We start from the raw sequence: 19,937 nt of genomic DNA, 5'->3' as shown, positions 1-19,937 counted from the left end.
GATCGGGGTATGTATATGTACTGTACAGCACCAGTCAAAAGTTTGGACACAACTATTAATTCAAGGCTATTTATTTTTACTACTGCACATTGTAGAATAATAGTGAATGTATCAAAACCATGAAATAACACATTTGGAAACACGTAGCAACCAAAAAAGTGTTATACAAATAAATGTCATATTGTAGATTCTTCAAAGTAGCCACCCTTTGCCTTGATTGCATTACAATTAATTAAGTTGTGCCATGTTAATAGTCAATTTGTGTAAATCCATTCCTTCTTAACGCATTTGAATCTTTCAGTTTTGTTGAAGGTAGGGTTGGCATACAGAAGACCATCATTTTGTCTGTCAAAATTATGGCAAGAACAGGTCTAATAAGCAAAAAGAAACGACTTTACTTGAAGACATGAGGGTCAGTCAATTCGGAAACATTTCAAGAACTTTGAAAGTTTCTTCAAGTGCTGATGCAGAACCATCACATGCTATGATGAAACTGGCTCTCATGAGGACTGTGAGAGGAAAGAAAACCCAGACATACCTCTGCTGCAGAGAAGTTCATTATAGTTACCACCCTAAGAAATCAGCGATTAACTGCACCCCAGTTTGCAGCCTACATAAATGCTTTACAGAGTTCAAGTAACAGACACATCTCAACATCAGCTATTCCGGGGAGACTGCACAAATCTGGCCATCATGGTAAAATTGTTGCCACTCAACCACTACTGAAGGGTACCAATAAGAAGAGATTTGCTGGTGCAAAGACACAAGAGAAATTAACATTAGACCTGAGGAAATTTGTCCATTGTTCTGATGAGTAGAAATGTGGGATTTTTGATTACAATGAACATGTCTTTGTGAAATGCAGAGTGCCTGGACAGATATTCTCTGCATGTGCAGTTCCAGCCATGAAGCTTGGAAGAGGAGGTGTGATTGTGTGGGGGTGCTTTGCTGGTGTCACTGTCTATCTTTTAGAGTGCAAGGCACACTCAACAAGCAGTGCAACAACAGCATTATGCAGCGATACGCCATCCCATCTGGTTTGTGCTTAGTGGGACTATAATTTGTTCATCAACAGAACTATGAACCAAAACACATTTCCAAGCTGTGTAAGGGCAATGTACACAAAAAGAAGGAGAGTGATGGAGTGCTGCATCAGATGACCTGGCCTACACAATCACTGGACCTCCACCCAAATGAGATGGTTCAGGATGAGTTGGACCCCGGATTGAAGGAAAACCAGCCAAGTGCATCAAGACTGTTGGAAAAGCATTTCAGGTGTACTTCATGAAGTTGGATGAAGAATGCCAAGACTGTGCAAAGCTGTTATCAAGGAAAAGGGCATTTTTAAGAATCTAAAATGTGTATTTGTTTAATACTTTTTTGGTTACTACATGATTCCATACATGATTTTTCCTTGTTTTGATGTCTTCACTATTATTCCACAATATGTAAAACAGTAGAAATATAGAAATATCCTTGAATGAGTAGGTCTGTTCAAATTGCTACTGTACATACGTACGTGTCTGTGTGTGTCTGTGTGTGCATTTCTATGTGCCCATCGTGACCTTCATCTAGACAGTTCCTAATAATGCTTTCGTTAGTTTAATTACCCCCCATGGTCCAGTAAGGAATAAATGAGGAAGAAAGCAGCTTGTCATGGCATGCAGAAATGGATGGAGGGACAGAGGAATAGGTGGAATAGAGAAGAGCCAGAGACAAAACAAAAGAGACAGACAGACCAGCTCCCACAGCTGCTCCCTCCTTAAAGGAGGCTAGGGAGAGATAGAGCGCAGAGGGAGAGAGACGATGGGGAGGAGGGTGGGCAGAGAAATAAAGAAAAATAGACAGATAGACCAGACCCAGCTGCTCTCTGCTTAAAGGAGGTTTAGGTAGAGGGAAAGAGGGGAAAGGAATTTAGAGAGTGAGGGAGGAAGGGATGAGGTATAGAGCCAAGTGCTAGGCAGCACATTTCAATTAACACTGGGGACAGAGGTCTCGGCCAATTGGCCCACGGTGCTGCTAGCCATGTAGAAGACACACAGAAAGAAGGAGAAACATCAAAACCAGAGAAAGTGAGAGACAGAGAGGAAATAAGACAGATGTAAAGTAGAAAGAGAAACAGAGGAGAGAGTGACCCAGAAAAAAAGTAATATGTAGATAGGAGAGAGACAGGAAGTAGGGGAGGATGAGAGAAAAGGTGAGGAAGAGAGATGGCGAAAATGGCAACATGTGGAAGGTTACATTGACCAATGCTAAATGACTTTTATCTTGCTTTTATGTGCTTTTATCACCAAGGTGACAGGTCAATATAAGTGCAAAGCTTTTTTTTGCTAAATTATGTTAAATAAAATTACGTTGCTTCATGGAAAGAAAGCGCAACTCATGACTAACTAGATATGACCCTAATATCAAAACTGGAAGCACACTGTGTCTCTGCCAAAAGAAAACACCAAAGCCAATCCACACCTGTGAATTAGCTGTGTCAGTTAATCACACCTGTGAATTAGCTGTGTCAGTTAATCACACCTGTGAATTAGCTGTGTCAGTTAATCACACCTGTGAATTAGCTGTGTCAGTTAATCACACCTGTGAATTAGCTGTGTCAATGACAATACACTCGCTTCACCCCCAGTACAACTTGGGGCAACAGTCCCTGAATATAGTTGGTCAACTGTTTCTGATTCTGCATATGATGGGAGGTAAGAGGTGGTCAATTATGTCATAGAAAATTTTTTATTACTAAAATCTAACTAAAAGTCAGTCATTTTAGTCATTGCTTTTTCTCCTTCTATGATAGAATATTTAGGATACCTCTTCCATCATGCTCGCAATCAGACTGCATTGCTCTCAGACTGCCTATATCTCACAACTTTGATATATCAAATTGAAACCCAATAGAGTTGTATAACCTCCAACAAAACAAGTCCTGCTATAAGGAAGGCTGAAGCACAGTATCCACCAAAAAAATCAGGTTCAGACCAGATCGTGCAGCTCTGTCGTTCAGGAGAATCCTACGTGTCTGACCAATCAGTCAGCAGCACAGTAATGCGCCGGTGGCAACGCTTCAGACAGCCAGGCCGCAATCAGACGGGGGAGGAGAGGGCTTCATCACACGCCATTGGACGAAGTAGCCACGGCACATGAGCACGGTAATGCACTTGATTAAACAGTGCAAGTGCTGTACTGCGGCAGGCCCGGTCGGAGATGGGAAGGGAGCATGCGAGTGTGATTGACCCTCCCGGGGATGCGTGACCAAGGACAGCCAGGGCGGCAGCCATACTGCTGGTACCAAGCTGTTAGTCAGCCGATGAGACTGAGGCCTGAAGCCCTAAAGACCATGGACCACGTTTCCTGCCCCCCCCCCCAGTTCAGTGGGAAGGACCAGAACTCCCAATGGCTCCGTGACCGACTATCTCTGCCCCGCTGATGGGACCATTTATCTCTTTCTCCAACATTCTCCCTCTCACGCCCACTCTGTCTGTAGCTCCACTTCCTTTCTCTTTTCCTCTCTCTCCATCCCTCTGTCTCTTCGGCGTGCTCATTCCATCCGAATTCCATTTCTATTTTTGCTTCCATCCACCCCTCCCCACCCCTCACACTTCTTATTGCAAGAGTGGAGGAGAGGGTTTCCACAGTGTTTAGCATTCAGCACCTCTCACAGCAGCATCACAGACCTGTTAGCTTCAGAGACCTATTCCAGGAGAAAGACAATTCTTTAAGGGAACCATTTCTTTTCTATGTGTGCTTCTTGCAGTCGCAAACCACAGCACAGATGCAGATGGATTTGTGTGGGACTACAAAAAGACAGCAGACACACAAACTCACACACAAAAGTGTAGCTGCAATGACACCTATCTATGAAAATATCATACAAATGTCTTAAACACAGAAATTGACACACCCAAATAACCTTGAGTAATTTGGGTATGAGTCATGGGTGGGACTTGATTTCAAGTCTGAGCTTGCTATCACCTAGAGTAATACAGGTCAGCATGCTAATTCATATGCGGACACCCACTTAAGTGGCTTAATTCCTCTATAGGAGCACTGGCCATCTGTATCTACATGGGGACAGTGTTACGGTAATGTGGCATTCATAAATGCTGTGTGGTCCTCAGATGCTAATGCCACTAGCAGAGCTGTTTGTTCAATTCCCGCTAGGGTCACAAACACAAAATGTTTTCACTTACTGCACGGTGAGAGAAAGAGAAAAGTGCACACTAAATAGCACACATTTGTATAAATCAATACTACATGATTAATGCGTAAAGTGAAGTAGGATGTCTTAGTTCTATTTGTCTATGGGCACTTGTGGCATGGGCGATTCGGTGGTCTTATTGTTCTGCCTGAGGTTGCATACACTACCGTTCAAAAATGTGGGGTCACTTAGAAATGTCCTTGTTTTCAACAGACAAGCACACTTTATTGTCCACTAAAATAACATACAATTGATCAAAAATACAGGACAGGCATTTCTTGCGTGCTATCTGGAAAGTGGATTATTTACAATGCCATTAACAGTGTCATTAAATGTATTTTTATTGAAAAACAGTAGAATGTATATTATGCACCTGCTATTCTATTAATAGACACTGGGCTTGAAGTTGAGGGGCTGACTAACTGTGCAGCCCCATTTAGCCGAGGGGAGAGTGTATGGTCTTTCAGCGGAATGCTTTTGAGGAAATCCACAAACCAGAGTCCTTCTGTTTCACAGTGAGCCCATCTAATTAGCTGCCAGCCAGACATCTGAAACCATGTGTTGGATAGAGCTAGAGGCAGAGGTTTTGCATCTGGAGTGTGTTTGTCTGCATGTGTGTGTGTGTGTGTATGCATGCGCACGTACATGTGTGCAATTGTGGTTATGCAGACTGTTTGCACATGTCACTGGTGTGTGTGTGTGTGTGTGCGCACTGTGAAATGTTGACATAAGGCCATCCATTTGGCAGTGAGTCGGCACAGCACGGCCATATGTTTTGTGCAGTGGTTCAGTTTAAAATGGTAGAGATATAAACGGGCCACGACAAGGCCGGTGAGATAAAGATCAGACGCTCAGTGAGCGGTAGCTAAAACAGCACTACGGCTTAAACCGCAACGGTGCCAACACCGGTAAAGATCAACACAGAGAACGCTGAACCGACCGCGGTGGGCGGGGTGGAGGAATATAGATGAGCGTTTCTTCCAAACATGTTCTATGCATGAGACGATATTCGTAAAGGAAGAAAAGATGGGGACCGTGATACGGAATAGAAAAAGCGTCTTCTCCCCGGGCAGCAGGAGACGTTTTAGTGAGAGTGTAAAAGTGGAGGATTACTGTGCATGTGTGTGTGGGTGTGTGGGTGTGTGTGTGTGTGTGAGAGTGAGTGAGAGAGAGAGAGTGTACAGTGAATGGATTTTCTCTCTAAATTAACTGTATATTCACACTGTCATCCCATTCAAAGTGATGAGCAGCAGGGTCAGGTTTGTCTTTACAACTTTAATTGCTCTCTGTCTTTGAGTGAAACAAGGACAATGGGAACAACTGAGCCCCACAGCACCCCCTGCACCGACACCCCCAAGCCACCAGGAGGCCCTATAGCCAAGAGTAAATTACGCCCCCCCCCCCCTTTTAGTGGCAGGAGACTTGCCTACCGATGGGCCAGGGGGCACCCACTGAGTTGGAATTCAGATGGGGGAATCCCTATATGCAGGTTAGGTACCTGACGATAATTACCTGCCCAGCACTTTCAACGCTCATTTGTTGAGACCTATAGATGAGTGCTACTGTCACGTAGCAATATTTAAATATGATGTAGCAATGATGTATGATGTAGTTGAACATTGTGTTGCAACAATAGCTTAATATGATAATGTAGTAATTAGGGTAACGTGATCATGTAGCACTAGTGAAATCTGATTATGTTGTAATAGTTAAAGGTGATAATTTAGTAACTAAATATGATCATGTAACAACAACAATGGGTAATGCGGTTATTGTTGGTGTGACTGACAGAGCTAGGACAGTAAACCAATAACAGTAAACAGATTTCAAACTCTAATCCTGTAAATGGCATTCCCTTGCAAAGTCAGCCAATTCTTGCATGAGAAACGGCAATTGAGCCTGATTACTGGGGTGGAAAAGCAGCCTCTAAACAGGGCATGTAATGGGCTGCCAGGGCGGCTGATACAGTCCAGTGAAGAAGGGCCTGTAAGGCCACGCCAGATCGTAATTTCAGTTTTTTTTGCATATGAAGCGCCACGTCGATGGTTTGTGCTCCAGGACCAGAGCAGAGAAGAGAGAAGGCCAGAGATAGGGTTTAGAAAGGTCTAGGGGAGAGAGAGAGAGAGGGCTCAACGCATAATAACTGAGGGTAAGGGCGTTTTGGATTGAACTGAGAAAGAGTGTTCTGGATGACTGGATAGCTAGATGGCTAGCTGGCTGTATCCTCCATCCTTACCCATAGTACCCTCACTGCTCTGAGTGCCTCTGAGCGCTAGTTAACTTCTGTAAGTATAGTCATTATCTCAGCCACTGTCATTGGTCAACAGGAATGGGCAGCTGAGTCATCCAAGGGATGCACTGCTCTCAGAATACTTCCTTGTTGCACTAGGCAATATAACACAGAGAAAGGATAGCTGAACACAGTAGGCAGTCTTATGTTATCTGAAGAGGACAAAGAAGAAAAAGCATTCACAAACATGCAGAAAGGCACAGATGCAGTCAAGAAAAACACACACACACACAGTCAACAAACACACAGTGTAGCTAGCTATGGTGAAATATTGAAAATAATTCCACTTCAATGCCAAAACAGTGTGTCTGTCTGCATATCTAGACCGTAAAGTGTCCGCTGAAGTTGGCATTTGTCATTTGGGACGGGCCAGCAGGAGGCATGACGGGGTAACAGTGATTGAGTGTGACAGGATACAAGGCCACAGTATCAATCACGAAGGAATGGCCTACATACACTCACCCTGAAGTGTGCCTTTAAAATCAGTACCATATTAAGCTAGGATTTGCCAACAAATAGGCGCAAAACATTCAGACAGAAATAAAAAGGTCCGTTCTCTGATAAGCCATTCTTAAAAAAGAATTCCTAGAACGGTTATTCAAGCCATAATGAGTGTACGTGGTATGAGGGCTGGGAATTGCCTCACAATACAATATAATCAACATGTGTTTTACTAATGTGTCTGCTGCACAGGGACAAAAGACTGCCTAAAGAAAACTATTTATGATTAGTCACAGGAAGAAAAGTGTGGAAGTGCTTGTGTGAAGGCAACGTAAAGGCAACTAGTTTAAAAATAATATTGTGCTTTTTTCACCCTGATCACTATGTTTTACCCGTGTAGTAAAGTACTATTTCAATGTCAGTTAGACACTGTCTACATTACTGCACTGTTATGGACAGCAACTCTCTCTTTCTGTATTTTTCATAGTACCTCTTTGTCAATGTCACTAGGTCACTCTTACGCCATCCCAAACTCTCAGTCTTCTCTCTCACTCCTATATCTCTCTGTCTTTCAACTAAATTAATCAAATATAGTCATTCCTTTGGCAGGATGTTAGGAAGTGCAGCTCAGTGTCCACCTCATTTTCTTGGCCAGTGCACACACAGCCAGTCTTCTCTTAAGAGCCAAGTCTTCCTGTGATGGCCTGTCTGGGTACCTCCACACCGCCTGCCAGACAGCAATGTGAATGTCAACTTATCAGTCAGAAAAACATCTGTCATACTCAGAGCTGCAGAATAGTACCGGGTCAGGATAGCTGCCGTATAAGAAGGCTAAGCCCCCAGTCACATAAAACCCTAGAAACACCCCTGCTGTGAAATATTTGAGATTTTGTACTGCACTCTGAGAATACCAGAGCAAAATCTGGCGAAGAACATCAATTTTGTGACATCAGGGTAGCCTAGTGGTAAAGACTGTTGGACCATTAAACATGTTCACTGGTTCTAATCCTCAAGCACACAAGGAGAAAAACTCTGTTTCTCTTTCCCTAAGCAAGACATTTAACCTGTAAGTGTGACTGTGTTTTTGGCATACGTACCTGGTAAAATAACAGTAAACACATTTTTGTTTATCCCATTCTAAGCCAGATAAAAATGTGGATGTCAAATATTATGTTATTTTTGAAGGCATAGACATCTACAATAGGTGTAATGAAAGGGTGATTCCATTGACAGAACTAAACCACCCCGGGCCGTTACTGATTGTATTCCCATTACTTTCAAAGAGACCTAGGTTTAATTCACGGAACAGTTGCTACTGACAATTGTAACGAGAAGTATCTTCCCATATTTACCTCCTGGATAATGTCACTGATCTTCCTGGCATTTTGTTCATTATGGTAAGCAATCTTCAGTCATTCACTGAAGAGGTCGTCCTTAGATGGGAAACCAATACGTACACTAATCTGTATGAAATTATTCAGTACCAGTTTCAAATCCAAACCTTTGTAGCATAGCAAAAAATAAAAAAATGACTATAAAAAAATAAAAAATCACTACTCAAATGAATCCAGGTGGACACTGTATGCTTATCACAAGACCCATGACAATAATGTAGTGAGTGGAAGTGGCATTAAGATAACCGTTCATTCTACCAGCAGATGGATGCGTCTCTCTGCACACGGCACACCTCCATGTCTCTGCATGTGAGAGTGGAGGGTGACAGACGAGGAAGAAGAGCAAAAACAAGGAAAATAGCCTACCATTATTCTGCATTATTTAGCTACTTATATTTACTATGTAGGTTACCATACTTTACAGTTATTACAACATACAACAAGTAACCAAAAAAATGCTAGATTAAATCACAAAGCCGGTAAAATAAAAAGTTGGTAGTTCTGTCACTGAGTAAGACAGTTAACCTTAATTACTAACTGGCCGCTGAATATGGCTGCACACTGAAACTTTCCAATTTCCAAGGGGTTAAGTTAAATGCCGTTGTTACATTTCGGTTCAACCTTGACAACTAAAATCATGTAATCTGTAATCCTTAATCAAGCCCATGCCCCTTTCTCAGCTTGTCTCTCGGCACATACAGTACCAATAAAAACGGCAACATATGTAAGTTATTATGGAAAACTAGACACTTTTCTTTTTTTCCTAGTCTAAAAAGGCTTTCAGCTTCTCTCATCCTAAGCCTCTACCAGCCCTGGTCTCAGCAGCTTCACAACAGGGGATACAATTGAAAAACACTAGAACCCAATAAAAAGCTAACAGCCAAAGCAAAAAGACAGGACACACACCCATCTCTTCTATCAGCAGACAACTAGCTATAGGACTTCTCAAAATGAAAAACAATTCTATGTTGTTCTCCTTAATGGGTAAGCCAGGGGTTAAATACATTTTCCACAGGCTCAGTAATATACACTATATATTGCTTTCCAGACGCCTTAAGGTCTGTCCCTAACTTTTTTTACTTTAACTCTCAAATCGCTAGAAAATATTTTGATTAGTTATCAGGATTGTAAGAATACATTGTGTTTGTATTGATATTCTGGGAAAGAGCTCTAACCGATTTTTAAAAAGAACCATTTCCTTCGATATGTCACTTAATTATTGTTCCCATTTTTGTCTTGTAGAGTTACAGTATTACTCAAATCAGACAGATTGGAACCACGACTCATGCACTACTCATCACCTCGTATTGCAGTAGTAACTGTACAAACTCCATTACACCCAATAATCCAGGAGAAAAAGCCAGCATTTAACCATGTATGCTTGAGTATGAGGCCGTCCTGTTACGACATAGCTGTACCTTGCTGAGTTGGCTTGCCGGGGAGCCGCTGCCATTGACTGTGTGACATTTAAAGTTGAGCAACGTATCCCAGATGGCATCCCGGTCCCCGTCAGGATTCTGACTGGAGAGGGGCGGCAGTGGGGCTCGCTGAACCGCTGTACAAGAAAGACCCTGGAAGTTAGCTGGCCTGATCAGGAAGGCTTCCAGTGCTATATTTGGAGACACCTGGATGGAGACAGGTCAGAGGGAGTTTCAGCTCCAGCTGCTAGTGACTCGTTATGTATCTTGTTGAAGTGTGTTTCTGTGTTAAATCAGTAACAAAATGCAACAGAGCAAAACTGCTGATCATGCTAAGCTGTAAGAATGAATAAATGATGAACTAGCTTCATACAGAGAGAGGAACATATTTATATGAATGGGTGTTGTAATTGGGTGCATTTGATGTTCGTCTCACTACCTTTGAGACTGTCTGCATGTCTCTAGTGAGAGCCAGGTCGGCAATTCGCTCCACACACTGGACAATGCGTGTACACGCCCTGGCCTCGTTCTGAGCCATCCACAAGACATGTTCCTCCACCAGCATCATGTTACTGGCTATGTCAGAGATGTAGTCCCCTAGCTGCAGGATTCACAAAGAGAATCAAAGAGAGTAGATCTGTCATTAACATCCATCACACCCACTAAAGAGAAGCCATTTATTAAACAAAAAAAAAACTGACTGATGAGGTTGGCGATGGGGACGTTATTCATTATATAAAGATTTCATTCAGATTAGCGGCTCCGATGGGGCATATATTCACCTAATTGTGAAGACAGTTGAACTATTTACATCAATATCACAGTCTTTTTAAAAGTATCTGTATCTAGCATTATCTGGGAATTGAAGGGTTAGGGTTAAAGTATTTGATCCCCTGCTGATTTTGTACATTTACCCACTGACAAAGAAATGATCAGTCTATAACTTTAATGGTACGTTTATTTGAACAGTGAGAGACAGAATAACAACAAAAAAATCCAGAAGAATGCATGTCAAAAATATTATAAATTGATTTGCATTTTAATGAGTGAAATAAGTATTTGATCCCCTTTCAATCAGAAAGATTTCTGGCTCCCAGGGAGCTTAAATGGAGTGCTCCTAATCTCAGCTTGTTACCTCTATAAAAGACACCAAGACCAAAGAGCTGTCCAAGGATGTCAGGGACAAGATTGTAGACCTACACAAGGCTGGAATGGGCTACAAGCAGCTTGGTGAGAAGGTGACAACAGTTGGTCCCATTATTCTCAAATGGAAGAAACAAAAAAGAACTGTCAATCTCGCTTGGTCTGGGGCTCCATGCAAGATCTCACCTCGGGGAGTTGTAATGATCATGAGAATGGTGAGGAATCAGCCCAGAACTACACGGGAGGATCTTGTCAATGATCTCAATGCAGCTGGGACAATAGTCACAAAGAAAACAACTGGTAACACATTACGCCATTAAGGACTGAAATCCTGCAGCCCCCGCAAAGCCTCCCTGCTCAAGAAAGCAAATGTACAGGCCTGTCTGAAGTTCAGAGGAGAACTGGCTGAAAGTGTTATGGTGAGATGAGACCAAAATTGTGCTCTTTGGCATCAACTCAACTCGCCATGTTTGGAGGAGGAGGAGTGCTGCCTATGACCCCAAGAACACCATCCCCACCATCAAACATGGAGGTGTAAACATATTTTTCTGCTAAGGGGACAGGACAACTTCACTGCATCAAAGGGACGATGGACAGGGCCATGTACCATCAAATCTTTGGTAAGAACCTCCTTCCCTCAGCTATGGCATTGAAAATGGGTCGTGGATGTGTATTCCAGCATGACAATGACCCAAAACACACGGCCAAGGCAACAAAGGAGTGGCTCAAGAAGAAGCACATTAAGGTCCTGGAGTGGCCTAGCCTGCCTCCAGACCTTAATCCCATAGAAAATCTGTGGAGGGAGCTGAAGGTTCGAGCTGCCAAACGTCAGCCTCGAAACCTTAATGACTTGGAGAAGATCTGCAAAGTGGAATGGGACAAAATCCCTCCTGAGATGTGTGCAAACCTGGTGGCCAACTACATGAAACGTCTGACCTCTGTGATTGCCAACAAGGGTTTTGCCACCAAGTACTAAGTCATGTTTTGCAGTGAGGTCAAAATACTTATTTCACTCATTAAAATGCAAATCAATTTATAACATTTTTGTCATGCGTTTTTCTGGATTTATTTGTTGTTATTCTGTCTCTAACTGTTCAAATAAACTGATCATTTCTTTGTCAGTGGGCAAATGTACAAAATCAGCAAAGGATCAAATACTTTTTTCCCCTCACTGTAAGGATAGGTTTTTTTCTAGTATGTCCCCGTGTTGACTTGTAAGTGGCTTGGAAATGAGAGATCCAAAATAATGATCTTCTCAGAGAAGAAGCTAAACACAGTCTCGCTCGACTCCTCTGATCTCTTTTGTGTTCTAAGACCCTCTGGTGGCTTTCAATCGTATGGACTAGAAATACATTTTAAACTGGTTAAAAGGATAGCTAAATTACCTTGTCATCACCTTAAGTAATCATGAACAAAAAAGAATGGTGAAAAAGCTTTTCAGAATGTATTGGAAGCTAGTATAGCCTGGCCGATGGCAGGCTAAGATGCCTTTGTACATGAGCAATGAGCACATTTATTGAGAAACCTGCAGTGAACTAAATTTAAGGTGTCATATGAACAGTTTTGTAGATGAAGTGTGAAGTCTATTCTTGCAAACCACTCTTTTAAAATCAGGCAGAAGCACTGAAACCTAACAGGCTTAAATAATCCCAGGTCAGGAATAGCGACTAACAATAGAGCATGTATGGTTTCCCCTCAAATTGCATGTTACAAAATTGCTGCGCTGATGACACTGCAGGAAAATTAGCACTCAAAGTCTGCCATTTCAGGGAGCAGGAGTCAAGCAGACTAGCCAGTTACCAGAGCAAATTAAGACCCATTCATGTGCCTTTAATTGGCTCATTAACAGCTCGTCCAAAGAAAACAGTTTGGGATGTTTATTGTATCGTTCCTTCAACGGGTAGCGTGTGGTCAAACACGTTCTAAAGTTTTAGTGGAATGCTGGGTAGATGTTGAGGGTGAGTTGTGTGCGTACGTGCGTGGCAGAGGCAGCTGCGAAAGCACTGCACTGGCCTCAAGCTGCAGGGCAAACTCACTCCTTTGGTCTCGCGTTTAATGTTTCAGAATGCTGCTGTTTGTGAGGCCATTCTCAACCTAATCTGCCCAGGTTAAAGGTTCAACCTACAAAATACAATGTGGCGCTATGTTACCTCAGAGAAAACGCCCCATTGGATATTCTACATCAGTAAAATGTAATGGAGCATTTTGCCAGTGTGGTGAACAGGTCCTGTTCATAGTAACATCAATAGCACACATTCACATATGTTCTAAGAGGAAGTGGTTTCAATTTTGATGATGACGCGTCCTCCAGTGATTTTAACAAGATTTGCCGTTGTCGTGGAGGGAGGCCAAGGGGAGTTGCTCATTTTATAAGTGGGCTGCTCACACGGCTGCTACTTGGAGATGTTGTTCACACGCTGCCTAAGGAGAGCTGGTGTGGTCCATCGGACTGGCCTTCTGCTCCTTCAGCAAAAACTCTCCCCGTTTCCCAACTGCCTCAATCAAAAATGAATACAGTGATAATCCAGAATTATTTGGACACTGAGTGATGTTCTGTGGTTTTAGATCTGTTCTCCAGCATTTGGGATTTCAAATGTTGTTAGGAAAGCAATGGCAAATGGCCTTCTACACCAAGGAAAACCTCTACAGTGAGTGCTCACCATAATAAAGAAAAAACAACCAGTCTGACAGATCAGGAACACTCTCCAGGAGGTGTGGGGAGACGTGTCAATCAATATGATTTGCTGTAGACTTCAACTGGCAAACTACATATGCTATACTGCAAGGGGCACAAACACTAGTTAGCCTAGACACAGGGTGGCCTACAAAATACCAAACATAGACTGCATACACTGCATGCACAATTATTAGGCCAGTGAGTATTCTGATCGTATTATTATTTCTATGCATATTTTCCAACTCCAAACCATATAAACTTGAATGCTCATTGGATTTAATAATTTTCAGGTGATATGTATTTGTGTAATGAGCGAGGGTGTGCTAACAGTGAATAACACCTTATATCAAATGTGCACAATTATAAGGCAGCTGTCACGGTCGTGGGATGAAAAGGACACAGGCGCAGAGTAGAGGTAGGTAAGGTAATCCATGTTTAATGAAAAAAGAAAGAAGGACTCCAACAAAACAAAAGGCAGCAACCAGTGACGTGGGTATTCCTTACACAGGATAAACAAAACCAAAATGAACCACGCCTTGGGGCCTACAAACTGGCACCGGGCAGGGCTGGGGCACCTGGACCACCCCACACGTGAGCATGGGTGGCACGGCCCCGTCCTTCCACTCCGCTTGCCCCCACGGCACCCCCCCAAGGAATTCTTGGGGCGGACACACAGAGGTTTGCTTCCGTCGCCTCTGTCGACGTCTCCTTGTGGGTGGACGCTGTGTTGGCCTGGTGTGCCGCAGGGGACGGTAGGGGTTCTCCTCCTCCTCAGTGTCGCTGTCAGGCCAACCGAGGAGTTCCCCTACCGTCCATTTCTGCCGTGTCTCTTTGTGGTGGTTCATTCTGTCACGGTCGTGGGATGAAAAGGACACAGGCGCAGAGTAGAGGTAGGTAAGGTAATCCATGTTTAATGAAAAAAGAAAGAAGGACTCCAACAAAACAAAAGGCAGCAACCAGTGACCTGGGTATTCCTTACACAGGATAAACAAAACCAAAATGAACCACGCCTTGGGGCCTACAAACTAAACTTAAATAGGGTCCCCAATTGGAGGCAATAACGAACACCTGCCTCCAATTGGGGAAACCAAAAAAAGGAGTAGAGGTGGCTAAAGGCCACCTCCTGTCCTGTCCTGGCTATGCCCCGAGCCCAGCGCAGAGATGGCTAGGGGCACAGCCAGGACGTGACAGCAGCTTCATGACCTCAGGTAAAATGGGCCAAAAGAGATTTAACTAACACTGAAAAGTCATTAATTGTAAAATGCCTTTCAGACAGATGCAGCACTGCTGAAATAGCTAAACTATTGACCTCGTCAAACGTCTTGTTGCGAATAGTCAACTGGGGTTTTATGGAGAAGAAAAGACGCAAATGAACTTCAAAAGACTTGAAAGAATTAAACGTGAAGCTACCAGGAACCCATTATCCTCCAGTTCCACCATATTCCAGAACTGCAACCTACCTGGATTGTCCAGAAGTACAAGGTTTCAAGTGTTCGGGGACAGGGCCAAGGTCAAGAAGGCTGAAAGAAGACCACCACTGAATAAGATTCACAAATTGAAGCATATGGATTGGGCTGAAGACAGATTTTTCAAAGGTTTTATGGACAGATGAAATGAGAGTGACTGGATGGATGGGCATATGGCCATCACTAATGGACACAGGGCACCACTTCGAGTCAGGTGCCAGCAAGGAGGAGGAGGGGTACTGGTATGGGCTGCTATCATTAAGGATGAGGTAGTTGGACCTTTTCGGGTAGAAAAAGTCCAAAATAGGTCCAACTCACTCCAATACCTACTGCCAGTTTCTGGAAGATACTTTCTTCAGGCAGTGCTACAGGAAGAAGTACTCAGCATTCAAGAAGGCCATGTTCTTTATGCATCCAAGTACTCCACTGCTTGGCTAGCAAGCAAGGGCCTCAAAGATGCCCGAATAATGACCTGGAACCCTTCCTTACCTGACTTAAATCCTATTGAGAACTTGTAGACTCTTCTCAAATGTGAGATTTACAGTCAGGGAAGACAATACACCTCTTTGAACAGCATTTGGGAGGCTGTGGTTGCAGCTTCAGTCAAAGTTGATCGTGAACAGATCAAGAAACTGACAGACTGCATGGATGGAAGGCTCATGGCAGTAATTGAAAAGAAGGGTGGCTATATCGGTCACTATATCGGCCAGAAATGTTAATGTTCATTTTGTGTTACTTATTTGTTGCACTTACTCTAAACATTTTGAATAAACAAGTGAGTTGGAGAAATTATTTTTGTAATTTAGTTGCCTAATAATTCTGCATAATAATTGTGCACACTTATATATCCCCCTGAGAAAGATCACAACAAATCTTTCCTTTGTTAAACATTCAGGTTTGAGGTTGAATTATATTTTGGACTGACTGAGAGCATAGTGTTTGTTCAACAATAAAAGAAATCTTGATAAATACAATTTGCCTAATAATTGTGCATACAGTGTAGTTCTGTAAAAAGACATTCTGGACAGAAGCAACCAATATTCAAATGCACCAGAGTGATGGCAAAAGGAAAATGTGGAGAATTGAAGGGAACTGACATACAAACTTATCAGAGAGATAAGGTACATGTTTTGGGCATGTTTGGCTGCCCCCGGAAATACCAAATGCCTCAAAAGTCATTGGACGTCAGTTCCCCTTGCAGCGGCACAATGACCCAAAAACATGCTGTTAAGCAATCAAGGAGGTTTTGAGGGCCTACTAGTAATGGAATAATTGACTCAAAAGCTGTTTCACGCAGTTATGGTCTATTCCTTCAGTATTTCTTCATCAAGAAAGCGGGTAAAAAGTCTGGAGTTGATTCCAGGTGTGGCATTTGCATTTGGAAGCTGTTGCTGTGAACCCACAACATGCGGTCAAAGGAGCTCTGAATGCAAAAGAAACAGGCCATCCTTAGGCTGCAAACAAAAAATAAATCCATCAGAGAGATAGCAGGAGTGTTAGGAGTTGCCAAATCAAAAGTTTGGTACATACAAAAATGAGGGACAATCTATAAACCTAGAGAGGAACCAGACTCAGAGGGCTGGCCCGTTGTCTTCTGGCAGTACCGGGAGAAGATTATATGGGTAAATTACTTTTTGGGCCACATTAATGTTTTTGCATGTTCAGATGACTATCAGGTCAATAAACGCATGTGGGCGGTTTCCAGAGCCTTTAAACAGATTTTAAGTCAGCTGCATAACCAGGTGGACAAGGACAGTAACATTCTAGTGGGCTGTGGGAAGTGGCAGCAGGAATCATCAGGCAGCAACTGGATCTGCAACACAACCAGGAGGACCACAGACAGGGACTCATTGCGAGTCATTTAGGCCAGGTACTGTAGTTCTGAGGCGTGGTCCAAGAGCACGTCCTCCTAAGGTTAAACAAGACACCAGGAACGTTAGAGAGCATTCCTTGGATTCAAAAGGACACAGTTTGAGCATAATTCAGACTGATCCTTGACCCTGTCACATAAACTATGGCAATCTAAACAATTAGGACTCAACACAGGACAGACTGACCCTAGTCTCCCAGCACAATAATATAGCTAGAGACAGGGGGTCAAGAGACAGTGTGGCTTGATCCAAACGTAACCCTGGACCCGGCCAATCAGGCAGGAAGTAATTCCTCCAACTTCGCAAAGCATCAGACCAAAAGTGACATCAACCAAACGCAACCACTCTGAAAGAGGGCAGAGTACAGCCCACAGAGTACGGCAAGGAGGACAAGAGTAAGCCAGTGACTCCTTCTCCAAATGGCATTGGACAGAGAATATCCCAGTGGAGATGAGAGCCCGTCTGGCAAAGGCAGCCAAGGTGGCTTGTAAATCCAGTGCCTTTCCATTCACCTTCACACCCCTGGGCCAGGATACACTTAATCAAAGACCTTGCTGAAGAGATAAGCCTTTGGTAAAGACTTAAAGGTTGAGACTGAGTCTCGTCTCTCACCTTAATCGGTAGATCATTTCACGGTAGTGGAGCCCTATTGCAGAAAGCCCTGCCTCCAGCTGTTTGTTTATAAATTAAAGGTATAAAAAGGAGGACCGTATCTAGTGATCTTAGGTTACCTGTAGGTATGTATAAGTAGTAGCAAGTCCATGTAATGCTTTGTAAACAATAAATCCTTAAAATCAGCCCTAGCCTTAGTAAAGACAGTAAAGACCATTGTAAAGACAGTAATGTGATTAAAAAAAATCTTCTAATTGAGATTCTAGCAGTGGTGTTTAGCACTAATTGAAGAATAGTGTCTAATCGGGGTAAACACAGAAACGTTTATTGCAACAGTCTAATGTTGAAGTAGCACAAGCATGGATTACATTTTCTACATCACTCAGATTTTGCAATGTTCCAAACATGGAAAAAAGACACTCTTTAAATATATTTTATATACAAAACAGAGATCAGGGTCAAGAGTAAACCTGAAGTCTCTCACAGTTTTTGAGGGATATGACATACAACCCTGTTTCCAAAAATGTTGGCACACTAGGTAGATGTAAAGAAAAACAGAATAGAATTATGTGCAAATCATTTAAACCCTATTTTTAAAAGAAAATAGTACAAAGACTTTTCAGCAGGACAATGCCAAACCACATTCCACACATTTTACTATGGCTCCATAGTATAAGAGTCCAGGTGCTGAAACGTCCTGCCTGCAGTCCAGACCTGTTCCCCATTGAAAACCATTGAATGCATAATGAAACAATAAATACAGCAAAGGAGATCCCAAACTGGTGAGCAGCTGGAATCCTATATCAAGCAAGAATGGGAAAACATTTCACTTTCAAAACTACAGCAATTAGACTGCTCAGTTCCCAAACACATATTAGTAAAAGAAGAAGTGTTGCAACATAATGGTAAACATGCCCCTGTCCCGACTTTTTTGAAACATGTTGCTGGCATCAAATAAAAAATGGGCATTTATTTTTCCAAAAACAATATCTCAGTTTCAACATTGGATATGTTGTCTTTGTACTATTTTCAATTAAATATAGGGATAAATGATTTGCACATCATTGCATTATGTTTTTATTAGCATTTTACACAGTGGAATGTGTAAGTGATTAAAAAATATTTAGGTTGTCCAAGAATATTTATTATGACTTTATAACGTCCTTGTTTGGGTTGCAAGCTGTTAGTTAAACTTAAAAAGATGGTGGTCCAATATTCCAGGATTATGAGGATAAACAGTTAGATCCATCTATTCCACGGTACAATATTAAGTCTAAGGTATGATTGTGGCAATGTGTACATGTTGGACAAAACCCAATGAGTCAATTGTCTTCAGAGAGGCATATTGGAGAGGGTCATTGGACAAGTGAATACTGAAATCACCAAAAATGTAAATATTATTCGCCATGATTATAAGGTTTGATCAGAATTCTGGGATCTCCCTGAAGGTACTGTGTATGGCCCAGTGGGTCTGTAAATCGATTTTTAGATTAGATTAGACTTAACTATTGTCACTGAAAGTACAGTATCACAAAATGTAGTTCGCATCTAACCAGAAGCACAAATAGTAGAGGGCAGAAATGTACAAGTATTATGTATAATGTATGTACCAGATGTGACATACAGATGCGCAGTGTATAGTGAAATGAAGGCAAATGCAGTACAAATGGCAATTCTAAATGCGCAATAAAGGCAAATTGAAGGTGCAAAGTGGCATGTGCAACTGAAATGCAGGGATAGCAGCAATGAGGTTCCTGAGGTAGACACATACATGTAACAACTCAAAACTTCTTTATAAAACTTTGCAAAGCATTAGTTCAAAGGGAGGGGTAAGGTCCCTGAGAGGTGGGTGGGAATGGTTAGTGATGGGTCACAGAGTTCAGCAGGGTTACAGTAGATAGAAAGAAACTGTTCCTGAGCCTGCTAGTGCAAGAATGAAGAGACCTGTACCACCTGTCTAATGGCAGGAGGGCAAACAGTTTGTGGGATGGATGTTAAGCATCCTGATGATGCCGCGCCCTGTGCAGACACTGCTTGGGCTGGAGGTCGATAATGGTGGGGAGCTGGGCACCAGTGATGTGCTGGGTGGTTTTCACCACCCTTTGCAGGGCGTTCCGGTCGGCCAAGGTGCAACCGCCGAACCACATTGTGGCGCAGTTTGTCAGAAGCTATGAAAAATGATTGAAGAACCTTCATAGCTTTCATGACAAAAACCCTCAAAAGACAGAAACCCAGTCATTTGTTTGTTTGTTGTTGAGTGCAATTTGATATTTGGAGTCATAAATATTAGCAACACCTCTCCATTTGCAAGATGCAAGATATGATCACTAGCCAGGATGATAGGCCTCATTTAGGGTAGTAAATTCATCAGGCTTTAGCCAGGTTTCACACAGGCCAATTATACCCAGTTTGTGGTCAGTGATTACT

The 19,937-nt window shown here is 42.6% G+C and overlaps 1 protein-coding gene across 3 annotated transcripts in view; it reads right to left on the bottom strand.

Moving 5' to 3' along the window:
• The window catches only part of LOC105025939 (adhesion G protein-coupled receptor A3), a 177,754-nt gene that overhangs the window by 85,876 nt on the left and 71,941 nt on the right, over nucleotides 1-19,937 (bottom strand). For 2 of the 3 annotated variants that reach the window (XM_020047631.3, XM_013134275.4), the window contains exons 11-12: nucleotides 10,181-10,342; nucleotides 9,742-9,948 (exon numbers count right to left, since the gene is read on the bottom strand). The exons of the other annotated variant lie outside the window; for it this stretch is intronic. In XM_020047631.3, the coding sequence (XP_019903190.2) occupies nucleotides 9,742-9,948; nucleotides 10,181-10,342 (369 nt within the window). The remainder of the gene's footprint in view (nucleotides 1-9,741; nucleotides 9,949-10,180; nucleotides 10,343-19,937) is intronic. 3 annotated transcript variants of the gene reach the window in all.

This window comes from Esox lucius, chromosome 6 (genome assembly GCF_011004845.1).
Source record: "Esox lucius isolate fEsoLuc1 chromosome 6, fEsoLuc1.pri, whole genome shotgun sequence".
Taxonomy (NCBI): Eukaryota; Metazoa; Chordata; class Actinopteri; order Esociformes; family Esocidae; genus Esox; species Esox lucius.
Note: the sequence above shows the minus strand (reverse complement) of the source record. Positions and strands in the feature narration are given on the sequence as shown.